At 51.7% G+C, this 22932-nt stretch overlaps 2 protein-coding genes across 6 annotated transcripts in view; one reads left to right on the top strand and one right to left on the bottom strand.

The window, feature by feature from the left end:
* Window positions 1–10115: 10115 nt before the first annotated feature.
* Window positions 10116–15611, top strand: Sod3 (superoxide dismutase 3). Its single transcript, XM_078021141.1, has 2 exons — window positions 10116–10258; window positions 14143–15611. Exons 1-2 carry the CDS (start codon window positions 10242–10244, stop codon window positions 14891–14893), a joined length of 768 nt encoding a protein of 255 aa, XP_077877267.1. The 5' UTR covers window positions 10116–10241; the 3' UTR covers window positions 14894–15611.
* A 4476-nt stretch (window positions 15612–20087) lies between these two features.
* The window catches only part of Ccdc149 (coiled-coil domain containing 149), a 90578-nt gene continuing 87733 nt past the window's right edge, over window positions 20088–22932 (bottom strand). For all 5 annotated transcript variants that reach the window (XM_078021147.1, XM_078021146.1, XM_078021143.1 and 2 more), the window contains one exon: window positions 20088–22699. In XM_078021147.1, coding sequence (XP_077877273.1) covers window positions 22275–22699 — 425 coding nt within the window. In that variant the 3' untranslated portion in view covers window positions 20088–22274. The remainder of the gene's footprint in view (window positions 22700–22932) is intronic.

A 22932-nucleotide genomic window follows, 5' to 3' on the forward strand; every position in this document is an offset into this window, starting at 1 on the left:
GCTGTTTTACTTCAGCTGCCTCTGGAGACGCCTCCCATCTGCACTTCCCAGCTGTCTCTCACACCTTTAGAAAATCACCCCTGTGGGCACACAGGGGTCCATGCAAGGTTCTCTTCCCTTTCCTGGAAAAACAAGTGCTTTACTGGAAATTTTGGAGATGAGCGTCGAGATTTTCTTGTCTAAGCCAAAAGAGGAATGCCAAATAGTTTCCTAACTTTTCCAGCCACTTGTTTTCTCCCTGTGTGAAGACAGAAACACACCCAACCCCGTGAGGTCCCGCAGCAAAACCATGTGCTCAGGGGCCAGGGCTGGTTAAGGAAGGGACAGAGGCATTGCTTAGCGTTGCTGCCTTGGACATGTCCCTGAGTCGCAGAGAGTCAGTGGTAGATCTGGGAGGGGAATTTTCGAGCACTCCTCCAACCTGAAAATTTTGCTGTTCCCATAAAAAAACCAGAACCTCACAAAATGCTTCCGTTCTTGGGCTGAAGATTGAAGCTTGCCCCAGAGAGACAGACAGATCCAGACAGTAGCCCTCCAGCCCCGACGGAGAGAAAGCAACACAAAGCATGTTGGGCATGTGTCAAAGGGATAGTTACACGGACTTACGCAGTAGTCTTAGCGGAGCAAAGCTAAAGTTCTAGAAGCATTGTTGAGAAGGCTCTCCATTGATTGAACACACAAAAACTTAGGTTAAAGGAATAAGTGGACAGATGAATGGATGACTGTGTAGGCAGGGGGAGATCAACGTGTGTACCAGCTCTGCTCCTGGGAAGCAACGTGGGACCCACTGTGGTACCCAAAGAAGTCTATAAGCAGCGCAGAACCAGGATGGTGAGCAATGAGGAAAACCCTGGTAGTAAACTTTCCCTTAGCTGCAGCTTGCTAAGATTTGTATCCCCTGCCTAGAGCAGAAATATGCAGGACTTTGTGATTGTCGTTGCTTGTAGTCCAGGTCCTCTTTGTTCCTGCCTGACTGTAAGCAGTTAAACCCCACGGAATGAGCTTGGTTCCCTGACCTCAGCTATTCTTTGGGGAGGTTTGTGTTTTTGTTTGTTTTTTGTACCAAGGATTGAACTCAGGGGCACTCAACCACTGAGCCTGACCTATTTTGTGTTTTATTTAGAAACAGGGTCTCACTGAGTTGCTCAGTGCCTCGATTTTGCTCAGACTGGCTTTGAACTTGTGATCCTCCTGCCTCGGCCTCGAGAGCTGCTGGAATTACAGGCATGGCGCTGCTGTGACCAGCACTGCCCCCCCCCCCAACTATTCTTATTGCTCTCTTTATAAAATCTGAAATTAGAGAGTGACCTTAATTCTTTAGAGTAGTAAGGATAAACATTGGAACCAGTGTGGCAGACATTGCCAGCTACCTGCCTCATCAATACCCCATCTTCCTTCTAAGGAAGGGAGAATCCATTTTGTTGGAGGAGCCATACGTTCAGCCAAGGACAGTCGCTCGGCTGAGCTCCTGCATCTCCAGGCAGGCACCGTGATGCATTTATGGCCACGAGACATCAGTTGAAGCTGTCTGGGAAACAGGATGCTGCTGTTTCCCCTTTCTTCCTCCTGCCTGAAATGAGGTGCCACATCTGGAGGTGTCAACGCCACCCTGCAGCTCTGAGGCCATCAGCCCAGGGTCAGGAGTCTCCACTACACTGCTGATGGAAAGGGAAGGTGGAAGTGCTGCGAGCCCTGCTACCAGCTCTGGACTTCCTGTTTCATGGGACAAATGCCCAAGTGCTTCAGAAACTTTTTATCATATTTTCCATTATTTGCAGCCAAAAGTATTCCTGGCTGAGACTTTTGGGTTGATCCAATTGTAAACAGCAAGCAGTCTGGGTTCTGGAGCCCGGAGTGGGTAAAGGATAAAGCATTCTCTATTGGAGGTCGCCTTCATGAAGACCAATTCCTCACGGGGTGAGACGGATTCTGTTAGTTTTGGCTCCTAGTAAAAGAAAACCCTGGCTCGCACTGACTTATGTAATCAAATCACAGAGTGGGAAGTCCAGAGGTTAAAATGATGCCAGATCGTCGGGACCCAGATCCCTCCATCTCTCTGCCCAGCCAACCTTTGGGACCAGCTTGTGCTGATTGATCTACGTTAATGGGGAACTTTCCTTGGGACCCCCTGAGTCCTGCGGGGGAGACATGGATACCCGAACAAAGTGGGTATCTGTTAGGAAAGAAAAACAAGGATTAACAACCACATGAAAACAAACAGTGTCTACGGAACGCATCGGGTAAACAGCTCACAGAATGTGGAGTGTCCCCAAACACAGAGTGACGGTGACAACATGCCAGCCCAGCACTGGCGTTGGTTGAGACACTTCCCGGCTGCCGTCTGAAAAGCAGCGATGTGGTTTCTTGTCCCTTTAGCTGGAGCTTATGACTTCCACCTGAATGGTCGGGATTCACTCATCGTAGTTGACTGGTCTCATAACAGGAAGCAATTAAAATGTTCCCAGGACCAAACAGTCCTCTTGTGAAAAAAGAAGACTTGTCAAAGCAAACGTCGCCTCCCTGTCCTTCCACCTCCCGTGTACCAAAGGGTGGGGCTGGACAAACTTGGACTCTGCACAAACGGAAAGAAAAAGATTCCAAAGTCTGTTTGGAATCACGAGACCCAACTACGGATTCTCACTAGAAAAAGCCCTTTTCTCCGGTGGAGCTATGTTCTTGGGAGTGTAGAGACCCAGGTGTTGCTGGAATAGGTGTGGACACTGAGGATCCGTGAGGTGCCGCGGGCTCCTCGGGACAGGACCTCTCCCAGGACACGGACCTGCTCCTGCCTTCTCCCCCCGTGGTCTTCAGTGTGCCTGAGCAGAGGACGGCTGTCAGACACCTGTCAGATGACAAAGCTAGGGCAGATCAGCGTGGCTGGCTGTCTTCTCCTCTCCCCATGTGGTCCTGGTGGTGCCGAGCCTGCCCTGGCTACGGGGTGGGCCCCCGGCCCAGCCCTGCGTTCCCTGGTCCTTCACACTGTCCTGGCTCAGAGGTGACTCCGTGGACCTTCGGTCAGACCCTCAGAAGTTGCAGAGCTATTAGAACACAGGCTGCTGGGTTTCACTTAGGTGAACCAGCACAACCCCTCTGCGCTGGAGTTGGCATGAGTTGCATTTCTGTCACTCGCCACTGAAGCACAAACAAAAGGCACCGGCGGCGCCCAGAGTCCCAAAGAGCAGAAGCAGACACGGGTGACAAGATAGAGCCTCAATTTCACATTCACGCTACCTCCCCGTCCCCAATCCCATAGTGTTGTGTTCTCTAGCCCAATTTATAAAACGCATTATCCCTAAAAAAATGGGCAATTAAATTACAAACTCTGGTGGTTGCTATCTGCCATGCGCTTTGCTGATTTCCTTACATGTTGTTAATTATCAATTAATCTCATTATTTGATTTAATTTCATTCCTTTCCTATTTTTGCATGTGGGCACAATGAGGCTTGGAGGGGAAGTGGTGTGTGGGAACTACCACTGTGGTCAGCCTGAGGTCTGGAGTGGTGGTCCCATGAGATTGGGGTCCCCAACGAGGACCTCACTCTGGAGGAGTGCACTCTGCAGGTGGTCTCAGGGATTGCTTAGGTCCTCAACAGGACAATGGTCCCCCCAGTGAATGAGGAGTTTTCTCTTTAATCCAGAATGCTTGCTCATTGGAAGTCTCATCCCAACTCCTTACGACTGAATTTTAAGTATCAATAACATGATACAGAATTCTATTTGGATAACTTTGCCTGCAGAGGATTTGAACTTGAGGTCAGCCTCACACCAATGAGGTTAACTCAACGTCCGCCAATCTTCTCATTTTGTAATGTTTACAAGATGTCACTGCTTTTTAAATTTATTGAGGTCTAATTTACAAGCAACGGCATGCATGATCTTTGCCATGTCAACACTCAGTTAAGCGACCCACGTTCAAGATATGGAACAATCTCAGCATCCTGAAGAGACCTCCTTTGCTTCTTTGGAACTAAGGACAACCCCACCCCCATACACTGCTGCTCCACCCCCATCCCAGGAAGCCATTGTTGTGATTAGATGGCAATTGCGTAGTCTCCCTTTCCAGAGCCTCGTATAAATGGGATTATATAGCATGTACTATTTTATCACTTGGAGAAACACTGATGAGATACATGTATGTTGAAACATGGGCCAGCAGTTGTTGCAACTTAATTCTGCATAGGGTTCCACTGTGTGTAGGTAACATAAATATTTGTCTATTCAGCTACTGATGGATCTTGGTGAAGTTTCCAGGGGACTCTAATGAACCATCCTCTTAAGCATGTGTATCTGTGGACATAACATTTTCATTTCCCAGGAATGAAAGGATCAGATCCTGTTAGGTGGACTGTATTTAACCTCATGAAGAACTTTTGAACAGTTTTCCAAAGTGGTTGTAGCGTGTCACACGCCCACCAGCCATGTCTGAGAGTTCTGATGACACTACATCCTCACCCATGTTAACATTCCCTGACTAATTTTAGCCAAGGAAAGTTGGCCATTTGCCTATCTTCTTGTGTAAAGAGTTGGTAAAATTCTAGGGCTCATCTTCAAAACTGGACTGCCTTTCTTCTTATGAGTTCTTTGTATATTCTGAACACAGGCCCTTGGAAAGATGTAGGTATTAGAAAGATTTTGTTCCAGTTGGTGATTTGTCTTTTCAGCTTCTTAAAAGCTATCTACGAAAGAGCAAACATGTTTACTTGTGATGAAGCCCTAATTTTTCTGTTTTGGTTTATCATTTTGTGTCCCACTAAGTTACCGTTGCCTGCTAGAAGTCTTATGCTTTTATCTTTACTCTTAGGCTTGTGCTCCATTTTGAAAAGAGATTTTCCCGTGTTGTAAGATAGAAGCTGAAGGTTATTTTGCTTCCACGTGGATAGCCAGGTGTTCCAGTAGCATGTATTGAAAAAACTATCCTATGTCCATTAAATTACCTTGATGACTTATCATAAGTCAATTGACCATATATAATAGGTAGAGTTATGGGTTTTTTTTGGGGGGGGATACCAGGGATTGAACTCAGGGGCACATGACCACTGAGCCACCTCCCCAGCCCTATTTTGTATTTTATTTAGAGACAGGGTCTCCCTGAGTTGCTTAGGGCCTCACCTTTACTGAGGCTGGCTTTGAATCTCCTGCCTCAGCCTCCCAAGCCACTGGGATTACAGGCGTGCACACTGTGCCAGGCAGTAGGTCAGTTCTGGATCCTCTCCAGGCGCACTGATCCATATCTGTCATTACGTGGGTACCCCACAAACTTGACTGCCAGAGTGTTTCTGCCTTGGTTTTTGATGAATAGACTCATGAGAGATAAACTCCTGCTTTGATCTCACAGTGTGAGCAGAAATTGCTCAGACATGTTGAAGTGCCGTTCCTCGGTCCCCTGCCAGGAGGGCTGACAGCAGCTCAGAGCAGATCCCTGCCATAAGGAGATGTCTCAAGACTCAATTGAGGTCCTTCAGGAAGGACTAGGAGTCGTGGACGGCTACGAGGAGGTCAGCTGTAAGATTGCTCCTAAACTCTGTGACGTGAATTCAAGCACCCTGCCAGGACCGCACCACGGAGCCTTCCCACCTTCCCCACGCTTCTGCCCACGGCTGCCTTAGGGGGTGGCGGTGGTTTGGAGCTGTGCTGGGGACTGTGAGGCGTCTTGAGAGAGGCCAGAATCACGCTGGATTCGTCTTCTGAGTGAGACACCTGGCTGACTCCCTCTTTTCTTCCCGGACCTTGGATCTGAGGTTTTTGAGTCCTGTCAGCATCTCAACCTCCTAATTGCTGTTCTAGAGCAGAGGCTGAGCCAGAGGACCTCTCTTTCCTTGCGTTTCCATCACCCCAGGAGTGGGGCCTGCTGCTCCCGGTGGAGGGTGGGCACTGTGCTCGGGCCCCTCCCTGCCATCCTGTCGGCTAGTCTGCCCACCCCGGGGTGTGGAGGAGAGGGGCCGGCCCAGCTGGCTTTCAGACTGGGGAGCATACTTCTTCCTCAGGGTGTGTGTGAGGGGCCGGCAAGGGAAGGTGAAGAGATGGAACTGGTGACTTTGAAGTCACCAGCCTGAAGGCTCTAGGTGTTCATGTCCTTGCTTGGCATCTCACAGGAGTGACTCTGGACAAGTCAATTCACCTCTCCAGGTGTTATTTTCCACCTGTAAAATAGGAGAGTGACACTGGGAAGTTTCTCTGGTCCCTCAAACCTACGTCTCTCCAAGTAGATTAGGAGTCCCTTGATGTGAGGCTGAGATTTCTACCTCTTCACGGTCATGGCGCCCAGCGCAGGGTCTGACACACCACCGAGACAGTTAGGCAGGCATTTGGGGGCAAGTAACAGAAGCCTGCTAGCCATGGTACCTGGAGGATTATCCTCTCCTATTGCAAGAAGTCCAGAGCTGGTGTTGGTTAAGGTGCTCAGTGGGGATGGCCTTAAGTTCTCACTCTTGTCCAGTCATGGTCCCGAGGTCGCTGCCACACTGCCAGGCATCTACCCACGCTTCAGGCAAGAGGAAAGGGAAAGGCACCATCTATTTCTGTTCCTTTTATAAAGGAGGTAAAAGCGTTCTCCAGAGCCACGTCAGGTCATAGCTCATGGGTTACAACTGGACCACGTGACTGTTAGTTGAAAGGGATTCTGGGAAAGCCAGTGTCCATCCTTCAGGCTGCTAGACTAGGAGGGAATAATACAAGGGGGAGACCAGGGTGTTGGGTGCGGGGATGTTTGTTAAATCAGTGTGATTAAAAAGTAAGCGGGAATGTTTCTCTTCCCAGTTAGAGTGGACCATGCAATCAGCAGGAGGTAACAAGCACAGGACATGCTTCTCAGTCCCGGCACCTCGGTGCTGCTTTGGGTGGCAGAGCAGGAAGCCTCAGTCTCCTGCAGGAAGCGGAGCTCGAGGGCTCAGCTGGAGCGAGCTCCCCCGGGCTTTCTTGGGGGACTGTTCTGCACAGCTGTCCTTCAGATCAGAACAAGCTTTTGTGTCCTACCTGGGGTCATCGTGACCACATTGGAAGGGCAGGGCGACATGTTCGTCGTGAAAAGGAAGCTTGCAGAATGCACCGTGAGCCGTCCCTCTTCCTCCCTGTAAGCAGCGCTGTGACCATGAATAAAAGGTGCTTGTCCATTGGCAGCGAGCACCTGGCACACAGAGGCACTTAATGAGCGCTGGATGTTGTGATCTGACTCCTGTTTGTAGAGGTGACGCTTCCTTTCTGGCACACCTTGCCAGTGAGGACCTGCTGTCTCCTATCACCCCAGTGTGCTTGGGCACAGCACAGACTGCACCCTGCGGCTCTCTTGATACCACTCCCACCCCCCAGGGACTCTGGGGGTTCGGGGAGGCTAGACACACTCCAGGTTTTCTCAGGCGAGTCTGAAGTGCCCTGGGTGGGCAGCAACGTGGCAGCAAGGTGATCTGGAGCCCTGACTGTGGCTTTCTCCTGCTCGCCACCCCTCTGTTTATCTGTGGAACTTAATTCCATCAGCTCTCGGAGCACAATGGCAGAGCAGCTCTTTGCAACTGGAATTCCTGCAGAAAAGGTCAAAGTTCCGGAGCAGAGGGTGCTGCTGCATGGGTAGGAGAGCACTTTTGAATGTGTCTCCAACTCTGCAGCTCAACAAGGCCCACGGATTGTCTGCTGCATTACACATTAACAGAGGTGGGAAGCACCAGAGGCCAATGGTTCAGGGTGTCGTTGGGGAGGGGGAGGGGCGGTGGCTGATGTTACAAAAATAACTGCAAAAATAACTGCACTCACCAGTTACTCATTTCTCACTTTTCTTTCATCTCCTCACTAGTTGGTGGTAATAAAATGTAAAGATGAAGAGGCCAGGCTTGGGAATCAGAGTCCTGGGTTTAGATCTTGACTTTCCCACTTTCTAGCATTGCAACTTTGACCCCCTCTTTATTTTTTTCCCCCCTGAATCTTGTTTCCTTATTTAGACAGTGGACAAATTAATAACCACCCCACAAACTTTAATAAGCATTAAATAAGATTCTATATGAGAAAGTGCTTCATAAAGTGTTCAGTCACAACCAGAAACCCAACGGAAATAACTTAAGCAAAATGAGAACGTGTCGACTCACATAATGAAAACAAAGCTTTCAGGTATGGCTAGACCCAGGGGCTCAAACAATGCCACCAAATCCAGATTTCCTTTACTTTATTTCACTTCCTTCTTCGTTGCCCATATTCTCAGACAGGCTCTCCCTTCGTGGTGAGTTGTGGCTACGAAAACTCTAGATTTTTCTCTCTATTTTCAAGTCCAATGGACGAGAGGATACATCTCCTTTTATGGTCCAAGCAAAAGTGCATTGCATGGCACTGTCTCTAAGTGGATCATCCGTGAACCCCGACTGATCACACCCAAGCCATGAACTGACCTCTGCAGCAAGGCGTGAAGTCGGTGTCACCTCCAAGACCAAAAGTGCAGCGATTTCTTAGAAGGACATTGGGGTGCGGCTACCAAAAGGGGAGCGGATGTTGCCAGGGTGAGGGTGCAGGTGAATCTGGGCTTGTCACCCTTCCTAGAGCCCCGGGATGGAGGAGCGCTTTCTTGACACTTAGAAGAAATCACATGGCGCTTAGCGGGGATAGTGCCACGGAAACAGTGGCGAGGAGCTTATGTAACAACAGTTTCAAGAACTGAATGAAAGTGAAGATTAAAAAAAAAAAAAAACAAAACTGGATGAAAGGTTCACAGTGAGAAGCCAGAATGTTGCAGTGTGGGGCGGAGGACGGGTGGCATCTGGAGCTCTGACCCTCACGAGCAGAGGGCAGCTACATTCGTCCCGCAGAGGTGCTGAGCTCTCCGTGAGCCTGAAGGGGGGACCGTGGGGCAGGGGGCCCTGAGTTCTGGGAAGTCACCGTCTTATCTCCTGGAATGGCTCCTGGACAAAGTCTTTAGTGCTTTTCTCTTTCTGCCAAGCTGGGCTCCGACTGCTCATCTAAAAACAGGGGTTTAAGAAGTCGCTGCTGGCAGCCGAGCCACCAGCCAAGCCATCAGCCGAGCCACCAGCCGGGGCTGGGACCCCGAGGTGGAGATTACTTAGCGAGCTTTCCTCTGCCCAGGCCGGTGTTGGGGACCTCACAGGGACCCTGTATTTCCCTCCCCAGCTGCACTCCTCCCTCAGCCATGGCTGTATCTGTTGACACTGCCATCTCCCTCCTGAGATTGTGAACCCCAAGGGGCAGGGACTCAGGCAGCTCTGGGTCCCTGACACAGCATGCCGCCTGGCTGGGATGCAGCTCCCAGTCAGCACTGGTTGAAGGAACGCGGGACAGACAGGCAGTGGTGAGTGCCTTTCCCAAATGTGCCTTTCTGGGAAAGAGAGGCATCTATTTCTGGAAAGAGCTGCTGCGATTGAGGAGAGTTCATGGCAGCAAAAGGAAAAAAGGCCACCCTGGAGGGAAAGGCTTGTGGTCCCTCCAGACCATACACTCTTTTAAAAGGCTCCTCTGTCATTTTAACAACAGCAGTGACAACAACAGTGTGATGTTATTGTCTTTCCCTGTAACGTACTAATGACATTGTTTAGGAGAGCCAGGCACTGGGTTCCCACTTGACATGTTTATCTCATTTGACCTCCGTGGTGATCGCTCAGGCTCACCAGCATCGCGTACCCATTTTACAGAGATGGAAAGGGAGGCACAGGCAGGGACATCACGGGGCCAGGTGCACTCAGTTGGGAAGTGACAAAGCTGGGGCCCTGCAGCCTGAGTGTGTGATCCCTGCCACACCTGCCTCTCACGTGCGCAAGGTGTGGCAGCACAGTCCTGGAGAAAATGCCACACACAGCTGGCAGGTGCCTGTGCCCATCTTCGATACACGTCAGCATCCAGAAAAATGAGTTGATAGCTGCGGAAATCAGGAGAAAATAAAAGGCCTCTCAATAAAGAGGCCATTGTACACCTCTCCCAACAAGCTATTTTCTCTCTCTTTTTTTAGTCCCCCGCTGTGGCTGAAGGTCAGTGGCTCCTTCTGCACAGACCAAGGAAGTCAGGACACTTGGCAAGAGAGCCCGGGCGGGGGAGATGCGGGGACAGAGGAGCAGGAGGCCAGGCAATTCTGCAACAAGGGACATCTGGACGCCTTTTTTTTTTTTTTTTTGACAGGCCCAATGACCTTCTTCCCTCCCGCTAACCACTCCCCAGGCTGGGCCGGCTTTCTGCTGGCTCACAAACCCCAGCAGGGGACAGCCTGCATTCCTCCAGTGGCCAGCGCTGCTCCGGCTCCGCAGGAGGGAAAGTGCTCATGGAAGCGCTGCAGAGGTGGGTGCCAAGCTGGGGTCCATCTTGTTCTTCCCCAAGTGTCCCTACTGTGAGCCGGGGCGGGGCACAGGACTCTCCCTGGGAAGGGACTCCATCAGGTTCCTGGGAGAGTTAGGACGCCTGGCTGCTCTGAAGCTAGGAGGGGACCCCAGGGACAGGGCGGGGGCCAGGAGAGAAGGGGGGCAACGGGAAGGGGGAGAGAAACTGCAGCTCAGTGTCACAGAAAAGAAATCTGATGGAAAGCCTCTCCTCAGGACGCTGCACGGCTGGGTGCTGGAGCCCCGAGGCAGGGCACATGCCTACAAAGCCCCCTGGTTAGCAAAGGCGCAGGTCGAGCGCCTGGCCAGCTCTGGCTCCCAGCACACGCTCTTTCCAGGGGGCTGTGGAGGGACTCAAGCACCCAAGCCCCAGGAGGAGGTGATCAGGAAGAGGTCCAGGGAGTCACCAGGAAGGCAGGACAAAGTGACACCAGTGTCCCACCTCGGACATGGCCTGCTACGGCATGTCTACTGAAGCTTCAGGGAATGGGCAAGGAATTGGGGGCCACCCAGATACTGGCCAAGATAAAGGCTTGGTGGCTTCCTTTGATTCAGGACAAGGCTCCCTGTCCCTCCTTGTCCCCCCCACCCCCCACCCCCATAGCTTTGTCCCTATAGAACTTTGCACAAAGCAGGCTCTCAAAAAGCCACTTGATTGTTTGCTGTCTCACTGGGCAGGAGACTGTTCCAGAAGACTGAGCTTATGTGGGGCCTCCAGGGGCAGGGGGTGTGGAGCGTGCAGAGGCTTAGGAAGTAAGGACTCTAGTTTTCCTGGGTGTGAGGGAGCATTTTCTTTTCCCTTTTAGATTTAAGAGGAAAGCACCTCTTTAAACTGTTTATTATTACCCTGGCATTCCTGCAAAGCCAAGCCCACTGAGGCCCCCAAACAAGCTGGTTTTGCTCTGTTTGAAGAACTTTCCAGGTGTAGGTGCTCCTGAGTGGCAGGATGCCTCCAGACAAGGGTCCCTGCTGACAGAGAGCTCCAGGCCAGGGCACATAGGAGACCCCCAGTTCCTAGAACCTCCTTCTTCCATTGGCTTCCACAGCCTCTCTCAGTGGGTGGTCCTGACATCTCATCTGCAGCATCTCTTTGCTGACTACCAGCTGCTGCTTGCTAAGAACTTTCTAGCACAGGCTCTGTGCTGCCTGCCCTAGAGAGCTATGCACGTGACGACTGAATCGTGGGCACAGCACTTAGCGCTGGTGTAACCCCCGGCAGGACACTGGCCTCTCTGTACCTCAGTTTCCTTGCATGTTTGGATTTAGACCAGGCTATCAAATACCTCATGGGGTCTCATGCAGATTTTAAAAATTAGCACATGCAAAGAGCTGTGTGTTCAGTAAGGGTCAGAAATTCCAAGGGTCTCTTGTAAGCCTGATAGGAAGATTCTGAGGTAGGTGTCCCTAGCTGTCTGTGCAGATCAGAGAGCTGAGGCTGGGGGTGGGGGTGGGGTGGGGAGCAGGCCTGGCTACAGTTTGCAGGCAGACATTTATTCTGCTGCTCTCTATAAATATGAAAATGGCACTTAGAGCATAAGTGGCAGGCGGGCTTTGGATTTGTGAAGCCAGTTCCAGAATCCATTCCTTTAATCACCCATTCTCAATTGACTTTCTGTAATGCTTATGTAAGGAAGAGACACTCCATCTTAGAGCTTGTTTTTTAAATGGCCAGAGGTGTTGAAGAAGGACTTGGCAGAGCAGGTGACCTTCATACCAATTCTTTGGGGGCATCATTAATCCCTGTGGGCAGATTTTAAAATGTGAAAGTAGCCTGGTTTATAAATATCTCACTTAATCCTTACCATGATCTTGGGTATTACGACTGGCCTTATTTTACAGGTAAGGAACGGAGGGCTAAGAAAGTCAGTGGCCCTGTGAAGTTATAGTACAGTCACCCTCATGTCCTTGGGTTCCACGTCTGTGGATTTAACCAACTTCAGGTGGAAAATGCTTGGGGAAAAAAAATTACTGTGTCTGCTCTGAACATGCACAGACTTTTTTTCCCCCCAACTGTCATTATTCTCTAAACAATACAGTATGACAAGTATTCACATAGCAGTTACATTGATAAATGCAGTAAGTAATCCAGAGATGGTTCAAACATGCCGCAGAATGTGCGCAGGTCACACGCACTCTGCTACTTCAGATGAAGGACTTGAGCATCCACAGATTTTGGAACCCATGGCGCAGGAGCCGGTCCTGGGACTATTTCCCACTGTGTCACTCAGTGTTCCCTGATGGAACCTCAGGAGCCTGCACTTGTTGCTGCTCCTGTCCTCCTGCCAGGGCTGATCGGCCACGCCCTCCTCTCTGTTAGCTGCCTCCACTTTGGCCACAGCTTCTGTGTTTCTTCCCTGGGTTAGTGCTACAGCCTCCTAACTGGTCTCCCTCAGGTTCTCTCCAGCTCTGCTTCTCTGGGTCTCTCTCTCCCTAGATTATTACCACCCCCCTCCCTGTCCTCTCCATCCTTGGAGCCTAGCCTTTAACCTTTCTCCTGTCAGTGAGCTTTATTTTTCAATTGACACATGCTATCAGTACATATGTAATGGGATATCATACACCACTATTTCCATACATGTACACATTGTATAAAGTCCAATCAGGGTGAGCATGTCTGTCTCCTCAATTAGCATATCTATATGGTGAGAATTTTCAAATTCCTGTCTTCTAGCTTGTTTGAATACACAACACTAGACAAAACAAAACAAAACACCTCTTATCACCTCCTCTGATGAAACCAGCACTAGCTCCTTAGACAATACCACCCCCTTAGCATGGCAAAGTCATTTCCTCTGTCCCTGGTTCTAGGTTTCCTCTTGAGCCCCAGCTCCTGCCTGGTCAAGAGAGGCCACACAGGCTGGGGTTGTGGCTCAGTGGTAGAACGCTTGCATAGCACATATGAGGCACTGGATTTGATTCTCAGCGCTGCGTATAAAAAAATGAATAAAAAAGATCATCAACATCTAAAAATTAGTAAGAGACAGGGAGAGAGAGAGAGAGAGAGAGAGAGAGAGAGAGAGAGAGAGCCCACACTCTAGCCACACTGAATTTCCTCCAACCCCAAACTGTAACCTTTCCCAGCCTGTGAACATCCTCTTGTCCAATAGGCTTTCCTATCTGGCTCTCCCGGAAAACGTCCATCTTATGGAACCCAATAGAAAGTCAACTCCCCTGGGAAGCCTTTCTAGAGTCCCCAGAGAGATGGGCATGGCTTTCTCTGCCCTACCCCAGCACGGAACTCCAATCACAGGATGGTGTTGGAGTGACTTGTACCCACCTGTCCCCCACTTGGTGTGATCTCTGTTAGCAACCAAATACATGCATCCTATGGCCTGCTGTGGGCCCAGGTGCTGGGGATACCCAAGAAAACCCAAATTTGTATCTCTATAAACCCCAAGTCTACCGCAGCGGGAGGGCACTGCAGGGAGAGGGCCCAGTACATGCAAATACCAAGAAGGCAGGGGCCTATGTCTGTCTGCTGGAAGGATGTAGAAAGCAGGGAGGCATGCGGAGGGGCAGACCTGGAAGGGTCCTAATGCCGCAGACTGCCAGCTGATGTCCTAAGGCACCCCGCCACCTGCGCCCTGCGCCCCACTCCTTCCTTGCCAGGGACTCAGGGCCTGAAAGAACCGTGGTCTCTGGAGACTCAGATCTCTCGAGACTTTTCAGCTGGGGTCTCATCCTTTTTTACACCCAGTGTCCACTACTCAGCAGGCCCTTGACAAACAGCACAAAAGCACGCTGGATCAGGACGCCCCCTGGGAACTTGGCGGGTGGAACCTTGCGATTGGGTATTTCCAGTGACTAAGGCTTGCTCCGCCCCGTCCTCGCGGGGGCGCCCCGCAGGTGCCTGACCCCTGCCATGCTGGCCCGGCTGTGCTGCTGCCTGCTCCTGGCGGCCCGTCTCTCGGACACCTGGGATGTCCCCGAGTCCGCGGGGCCCGGCTCCGACGTGGCAGAGCAGATCCGCGACATGTACGCCAAAGTGCTGGAGATCTGGCAGGAGGTCGCGCAGCGGCGGCCGGCGGCCGGCGGGCCAGACGCGGCGCTCCACGCCGTCTGCCGGGTGCAGCCGTCCGCCTCGCTGGACGCCGCGCAGCCGCGGGTGAGCGGCCTGGTCCTCTTCCGGCAGCCGGCGCCGGGCGCCAAGCTCGAGGCCTTCTTCGACCTGGAGGGCTTCCCGGCCGAGCCCAACAGCTCCAGCCGCGCCATCCACGTGCACCAGTTCGGGGACCTGAGCCAGGGCTGCGAGTCCACCGGGCCGCACTACAACCCGCTGGGGGCGCCGCACCCGCGGCACCCGGGCGACTTCGGCAACTTCGCGGTGCGCGACGGCCGCCTCTGGAAGTACCGCGCCGGCCTGGCCGCCTCGCTCGCCGGCCCGCACTCCATCATGGGTCGCGCCGTGGTGGTCCACGCCGGCGAGGACGACCTGGGCCGCGGCGGCAACCAGGCCAGCGTGGAGAACGGCAACGCCGGCCGCCGGCTCGCCTGCTGCGTGGTGGGCGCCAGCGGCCCCGCGCCCTGGGCGCGCCTGGCGCAGGAGCACGCGGAGCGCAGGAAGCGGCGGCGCGAAAGCGAGTGCAAGGCCGACTGAGCGCCACCCAGCCCCCTGTGTCCCCAGCCGAGGCCCGTCACCTTGCTGCCCCTCACCTGACACACCCCAGAGTTCCCCACGCCCAGGCCCCCGGGTACTGGAGAGCTCCCTCCGCCCCTTAGACACCCTGTATACCCCAGGACCCTTCACAGGAGACACCTCCACGGACCCCAGACCTCTCTACTCCGGAGACGCCCCCACGTTCTCTGAGAACCCCTCTGTGTCCATAGAAAAGTTCATCGTCCTAGACACCCCTCTGCCTCTGAGTCCCTCTGCGTCCAGGGACACCCTATACCCTGAAGTATCCTCCATGAGTGCAAGAGGGCCACACAGGATCTCTGAGCCGCTGCCCTCCGATATCTCTGTGCTCCCTGCACACACCCCTCCCCTGCGCCCCAAGGCGCATTGAAATACGCCATCCACCGGAGTCCCTTCTCCTGTGGTCACTTTCCTCCCTGACCTTCAGCCCCCACCTACTGCCTAAGACCCCTCTCTGTCCTGAGGACCTTCTCCTCCCCACTTTTCTTTATTCCTAGGCCCTCTGAGAGTCCTCTGAGGCTTCCTTGGGCCCTTCTCTCCTGCTCACAACCCCCGTGCAGTGCCGCCCTGTTATGTCTCTGGCCTCCGCCTTCGGCTGTCTCCCAGACAGCCCTTGAGCGCTGCTCTTTGGGGGGATGTTTAGCGATTTTGTGTTGCACATTAAAAATGCAGCAATTCAGTCATGCGTTTGGGGTTTTGTATGCTTTTTATTTGTTTGAGCTCTCTTCCACACTCAGCTTTAACTTTTTTTTTTTTTACTTTTGATTTTTTTTTGAGGTAGCAGAAAAATATATACATGCATGCTTGTTATATGTGATATATGTATGCGTCTGTGTGAGGGAGGGAGGAAGGGAGGGAGGGAGGGAGGGAGGGAGAGAGAGAGAGAGAGAGAGAGAGAGAGAGAGAGAGAGAGAGAGAGAGAGAGAGAGATACACATCCCAAACTCCTTTGGAATCCAAAAGGAGGGGAGAAAAACATCTGCAGCAAGTGCCCAGGGGAGTGGTGATTTCAATGCCAATGGCCAAGGAGGGATGAGGCAAGCACCAGCCTAGCTGGGCAGTGGCCTCTGCCTCTGAATGCAGCCTTTGGTATACTTCCCAAACGTCCAAGTCATTGTCAGTCAAGCCGTGTGACTGGCGAGTTTCAGGGCTTGGTGCTGGCATCGGAAGGTGCTGGAATTACCTGTGCCAGGACAAGTTGCAAAGGCAGAGGGAAGTGGTGGGCCCCAAAGGCAGCTGATTTTGATTGGGGCTGGGGTGGGGGTCCTGCTCCCTTTTTGAAGATTATAACCTGTACACACACGAGAAGAGTCTTGGCATGCCCCTTCATTCAGCAAACAACAGCACTTGTGGTAACTGCCTCCCTGGAGACCCACTTCCCAGCTGTGGATTTTCCTCCCTGGATGCTCAGAGGCCATTTCTCCCAGACTCATCAGGCAGTGAGTCAAACTGAACCACAGCCAGAAACCCATCCCCATTGGTTATTTTTGCCTCTAAGGAGGACGAACTTGTTATTTTAACATCTTGCCTTAAACCCTAGTGACAACTGGAGAAAAAGGCTGGTGGCTTTGCTCCACCACCTGGTTCCTCCTAGTTTGAAATGTTCACTGGAAACTTACGGGTCAGCACTGAAAGGGCACTAGCAAACGGAGTCTTTAAATATCCTGATCTTAAATGGACTGTTTGCTTAGATGCACAATAGAAAGTTGTGAAAATGCAGCAGCAATTACCTAAGAATCCTCAGGAAGGGAATAAATCACCCCCACCCTGTCTTCCCCTCTGCTGCCCAGAGAAAGGTTGACTCAGGATCATCAAGGGGGTTTGGTTTGCGTTTTCCCAAAGAATGCAGGTGCTTGTTAAAGTCTTCTGTTGTAGTTTTCCTCTTCCCCACCCTCGGCCCCTAGACAGGCCCGGGGAGACCCCTTAGCAGACTCATTCATTTCCCTTCTGTTAATAGGAGTAGGATTGGCACATTATCCTGGGAGGCTCCAGAGGCGAGTAACAAATCGGAGGGTCAACCACTTTTTGGGAGGGCAAAGGAATTGTCTAGCACCTCAGTGGCCAACTCAGTTTCAGGTCAGAAGGCTGTTTGGACCCTAGCTTTGGAAGCTGTGTGACCTGAACATGTCATTCAACTTCTCGGAACCTGGGTTTTCTTATCTGTAAAATCAGATCCTCACACTGGATTGTTCTGAAGATTTCATCAAGTATTATTCATAACAGGTGCATAGCACCTGCTTACCTGATAAGGATCTAATGAATATCTAGTTAAAGCAATGACTCTAAGTCAGAAATTCTAACAGCTCCCTATTAATGGACTGGGCTGACTTAGAGGACAGTATCATGCAACCAGGAGGATCCAGGTGAAGGTGGCTACCTCTGAGGTTTCCAAAAAGGACTTCTGCATCCACTGAATGGCTGGCTGAGATGAACCCTGCTATCCCAGCTCCTGGTGGGTGGCGGGCGGGGGTGGATTGATGAAGGGAAGACCGTGAACCACAAGGCAGACATCTGGCTCTTGGCATAGAACCTTATGTGTGCCACCAAGACCGCCCATCGGACCCTGCATGGCCTCTGGAGTCTATTTTTACTCCTCGAATCTTACAGATCTGTTTTGTTAATCTCCTTATATTTGCTGTTTTGACTTCCCAGCGGCTTGCTAATCAGTTTGCCTATTTGACTCACAGGGTTCGCGTTTGTCCCTGGGACTTAAACACACACTTGTTTTGATTTCTTTTTGTAAAATTAGAAGCGTTTGATGTAATGACTCTACCTAGACACAGCTGGTAAAATGAGAATAATGTTCAAGTTTGCATAGTTTAAACACAATGTAGACAATAATTAGAAATGCTATCTTTAGATGTTTAGGATAAGCTTTTTCTCAGAATTGCAGTGAATTTTTTTTTTTTTTCCCTGAGCGGGGCTTTTTAGTGCATATACACAGAAATACTAAAAACGTAAGAAAATAGAGCAAATCAGCGAGCACTTTGGTCAACTTGAAAGACTGCAGGAAATAAACTAACTGATTTTAGATCTGCCTTTTTCGACTGAAAGCATAAAATCTTTACATCCCCCATCTTTTTCATGACTACCAGATGATAAAATAATTTTAGGCGACAGATTGGATGAGTTGCTACAATACCGTTGGAAGCAATCTTCAGCCCCTGCAGGGAGAGTAGCAGGGAGAACAAGGCAAATAATATAATTAATCATCAATTTCAGGAAAATTATCACATTTTTATTTCAGGTAACAAAAAAGATATAGTTGCGATACATGATGATCACAGAACCCAATCTAGCAAGGTCTGCACATGAATAGAAGTTCCTTCTTTCTTTAAATAAAAAAAATTAAAAAGCCAATTGTTTTAACTTTAATAGGCTATCACTGGCCTTGGATAAGATCCCCAAATATATTTCTGAGCTCACAGATTCTCCATCAAGCCATCCAGCATTATGCAGACTTTCTCTCTGCATCCAGAAGAAAAATTCTCTTAGTAAAGAGGTGATATGAAATGTAAGACAGCACATCTGTATCTATCACTTTAAATTGCCTTCATGCTGTATCAACTTGTTTTATTTTGTGAGCCTCAGTAATATCGAGAGACAACGCCTTCTTGTTTTTTTTTTTTCGGTTTCTCTTTCTAATTAGATTGGCTTTGAGCTCCCGATCGCGTGTCTCTGATCTTCAATTTTTTTTTTCTCTGTGCCGAAAGACATTTAGGGAAAAGGGAATGTATTAAAGCAGTGAGTTGGGCTTTGACTTTTTGGAGTCCTAACTGGAGCTGTCTGAAGCTACCCTAGGTGTTAGTAAAGAGGAGGACTGATCCAGATGGAGGCTTCCAGAATGATACCCGAGAGAGAAGGTGCTCAGATAAAGACTTTTCTGAAGAGAAGTAGGTGCCGTCACCCACAGTGCTGTAGGAGCAAGACAGCCAGAGGGACAAGGGAAACTGTCATTGTAAAGAGCCAGGAAAGATGCCCTCAATAAGCAAGCATCTGGCCTTTGAAGTTCCTTCAAGAGGAAACAGAACTTTCCATGCCGTATGATCAGCAGGGAGCAAACGCTCCCAGTGGAGGAACTCATGGGAAAATCCACTCCAAAGTGCGAATGGCTGATGGCAGAGCCTGGTTCTAGAATTTGCCACGGGGATGGGGATATGTGTTTGGGAGCGGAGGTCATGCAGGTCTCTGGCCGGTGGTCCTGGGGCAAGCTGTGGGAGAAGGCAGGGGAAGAGGGTGGCAGGTGGGCAGGAGGAGTGTGGAACAGGAAGGAATCTGGATGAGAAATGCCTGGTTTACAAACACCGATCCATCTCCACATGCCTTAATTAAAAGAAAGAAATAGCATCCCCAGGAAGGCAGAGTGTGGGCAGAAGCCTTCATTAGGAGAACGGCCAGCTCAGCTGCATTTATCCAGACTCTTCTGCATTCTGCAGGGAAGCCGGCTGGGACAATGAGTGGATAGACACACCTGTAGAGTCTAACAGGGGGGAGCCTCCGCCTACAGAGCAGGACAGCGGCAAAACCCTAGACACGTGAGGCTCAAAGTCTAGTTAAATCTCTTCCAAGTCTCCTATGCTTCGAAGACATGGTCTGCTTTGGCCTACTATCCCTTCAGTGCCTGTGCATCTGGGGACAAGACTCCTCCCCAACCCAGAGGGTAAGTCTTGATGGACTCAACCCCATCACAGGAGAACCATCTCCTTGCCAGGGACTGGTGCAGACATAGGCATGTGACTGGGTTAGGTGGTATGTGATGATTCTGACCAATGAAATGTGGCAGGAACTGGGTTCCTTGTTCCTAAAGCACCCACCTGCATATGTGGGGAGAAACTTCCTTCTGCCCTGGGACACATGTGGCAGCAGGTGATCCCTGGGGCTGGCGCAGCTGTCTTGTTTATCATGGGGAACGTGAACCAGGGACATGGAAACCCAGATGGCCGCTGACTTTCTGGAATGAACCAGCCCTGGAGTGCCCCACTTCAGAGGTCCTTGTTACGCAAGAGAACTCCCTTCCCTCCTGTTGACATTCCTGTAAGGGTGACTTGCTGCTGAGAGAACCATGATTGGTGTGGGGTCATCTGGTGGAGTGGGGACAAGAATGCCACAAACTTTCCCAACAACTCTTAAGAAGACAGGCAGACAACCACAAGAAATTGCTGATGCTCCTTTTAATGTCTGAGGGACAGATGAACAGTGTTGGAGGGGACATAGTGTCACACACACATATGAATGGCATGTTGGACTTGGATCCTATGTGACAGGGTCCTAACTCACTGGCTCCTGGTCTACCTAATAACACATGACCCTCCCAAGCTAACTGTATACAGAGAATTTAAGTCAAAGCTCCCTTTGTCCCCATCTCCCCAAAGCCCAGGCTCTCTGGGGCTCCCAGAGCTTTCTGGTCCTGATGACATGTGTTAGAGTTTATCATAAGCCCAGCTTTCCAAAAGGTGATGAACGAGGCCTTAAAGATAAACACTTGGCTAACTGTGCGTCAACACCAGAACTTCTGTGTGGCAAAATTTTTCTTTTTGTTATTATTGTATTAAATCTGGTTGTGTGTTCCTTTGGTGGCTCTGGTGTCCTGTGCAGTAGTTGAGGCCCAATCCAGAGAAGTTCTTGACTGCTGGCCTGTGTGAGCTTCGGAGCTGCAGAAGCCACCTCCCCTGAGCAGGACTTATGGGGTAGGTCTGAGGGGTGATGGACAGACTGGAACACAGAGGCAGGGATGGAACACTGGGGGCTCTGCAGTCAGGGACTGAGGACGTGTCCTTGTCCCAAGGGGCAACAGGGTACTGACTCCAGGACCCTCTCATTTCTCAAGGGGGGTGAGTGGGAGAGCAGCAGCTGGAGGCCCACACAGTGGGCCCTTCTGGTTGCACTCCTTCCTCCTTCAGAGTCAGGCAGTACAATATCCGATGGGCTGTCATTCAGCCAGGAGAGGGTCACAGGAGATGAAAACCACAGGAAGTGCAGGCCGGGGCTGGACACCTGTACAGGTTTCCCACCCAGGGCCATGGTCCTGGAACAAGCTTTGGTTTCTTAGGATGAATTTCCAAGCCCTGCCACCTTGGGAGGCTCTCTTTTCCCTGCAGGGGGCGTTTCAAAAGAGTAACTGTGGTTCTGAGGGGTTCTGAGCTTTGGGATGCAGCACTGGGCCATCCTGGGGAGAGGAACCCAGCCCAGTTCAGAGAAGGGTCTGTGGGCTGATGCTCTGCAATTTCTTGAAGCTCTGGTCCACCTAGAAAGGCTCATTTCATCCCCAAGGAAAGTAGCAGCTGGGGTGGTGTGTGTGTGTGTGGGGGGGACTGTTCCCTCTTTCTGTGCCCTTGACCTTGTACACTTGGTTCTCAGTTCTGTCTGTGGGCGGCGCTGTAGTGAAGTCATGGTGTGTTCCTCTCTCTTGCCCTGTAGGGCCATGGGCTCTGTCTTGTCTCTAAAACCCCAGCATCTGGGGGCACAGGGGCAGTGGCCTGAGTGTTCTGAAGGTGTGAAGGGCTGGTCCAGGAAACTAGACTGACCCATAAGCAGCAGCTCTTCCCCAGCCCCCAAAGGCATTCAAAGCAGGTAGGCAGCACATGCGGAATTGGGAGGCCATCATTTCTAGATCTAGCCCTCATCTCATCTCAGAAACAAACGTCAGAGCACGGCTGGGGTCCCCTGCCCCTTCCCCTCCTTCCGGCTCCTTCACTTGAGATCAATTAATCCTTCAGCCTCTCAGGCTGCAGAGGGGCAGGGGCTGCGGATTCCAAACCAGAAGCCAGCCTTCTCAGCCCGCCCAAGTCCCCTTCGCCTGCCAGTGGGCCGGTGACAGACAGTGCTGCCGCGGGAAGCCAGGAACACCCACGCTGCGAGGTCCTGGGGCCCCGACGTGATGGAGTGCAGCCGAGGGCCCCGTGGACACATTACACTCAATTACACCTCTCCCTCCGGCCGCCTCGCCACTACCTCGACGGAGGCCTGATTAAAACCCGTCCCTTCCCAGCTCTTCCCCATAATTTTGATCGACAACATTAAATGCTAATAGAAAAACATCTGATCTCGAATAAAACAAATGCCGACAGAAAGACGGATGCCGCCAACCAGCCCTATGGCAGCCACGATCCCCGCGCCCGGCCGTGTCACATGTCACAGCAGCGCGTCTTCGCAGAAAGAGATGGCGCCGAGAAGCTCCAGTGGAATAAATCATGGGAACGTGCCCAGTTTGCAGCGGGAGCAGGGTTTTCTCGTGTGCACACGCGGAGGTGTCTCAGGAGAAGGCGGCCCGAGAGCGTGTTGGACGTCCCCTCCTTCCCTTACCCGGTGCCTCCAGTGTGCCATCCCGTCGGACCCGATCCCTCTCAAGTTGGCACGGCGCTCTTGGTGTCCCCACCCTCCGGGACCCCTTCGCCGTCTTCCCGTGTGGAGTCCTCGGCCACTGGCTTGGGGTCCTCCAGGCTGACCAGGGGAGACGTGGAGAGCTCCCCCGCGGAGGCCAGGCCCTGCGGGGACAGCCCCGGCTCGCTCCTCCGGCCCTCGGTGGGACTCTCTCTCCTGGCCTCTTCCAGTCCAGCCTGTTCCTCTGTCAGTTTAATGATTTCCCTTCCAAGCCTGTTTGCTTCTCCTTCCGCAGAAGGTACCTGGGGTAATGAAGGATGCTCTCGCGGGTTCCCGGGGCTCGGATTTGCTGCGGAGCTGACAGCGGGCCTCACGCCGGCGTCCGCTGTCAACACCCCGGTGGCGGCGGCGGCCAGGCTTTCGTCTCCTTCTTGCTTCTGAGCCTCCCCTGAAACAGAACGCAGACAGCCTCAAACCTTGGCAGCAAGTCAGCCCTCGCCCCTCCTCTCCTGCCGCCCGTGGTGACCCGCACAGGGACACCCAGGAAGAACCCCTCTTGCCCTCCCCTTCCATGCATTTGGGGCGCCCCTGCCCAGGGGAACAATGGACCCACATTTAAAGAGTGAGTAAATGCTCTGCTGCTGGCTGTCGCGGATGAAGGACAGGGTGCACGGGGTCACG

This window comes from Ictidomys tridecemlineatus, chromosome 9, assembly GCF_052094955.1.
Source record: "Ictidomys tridecemlineatus isolate mIctTri1 chromosome 9, mIctTri1.hap1, whole genome shotgun sequence".
NCBI classification, from domain to species: Eukaryota; Metazoa; Chordata; class Mammalia; order Rodentia; family Sciuridae; genus Ictidomys; species Ictidomys tridecemlineatus.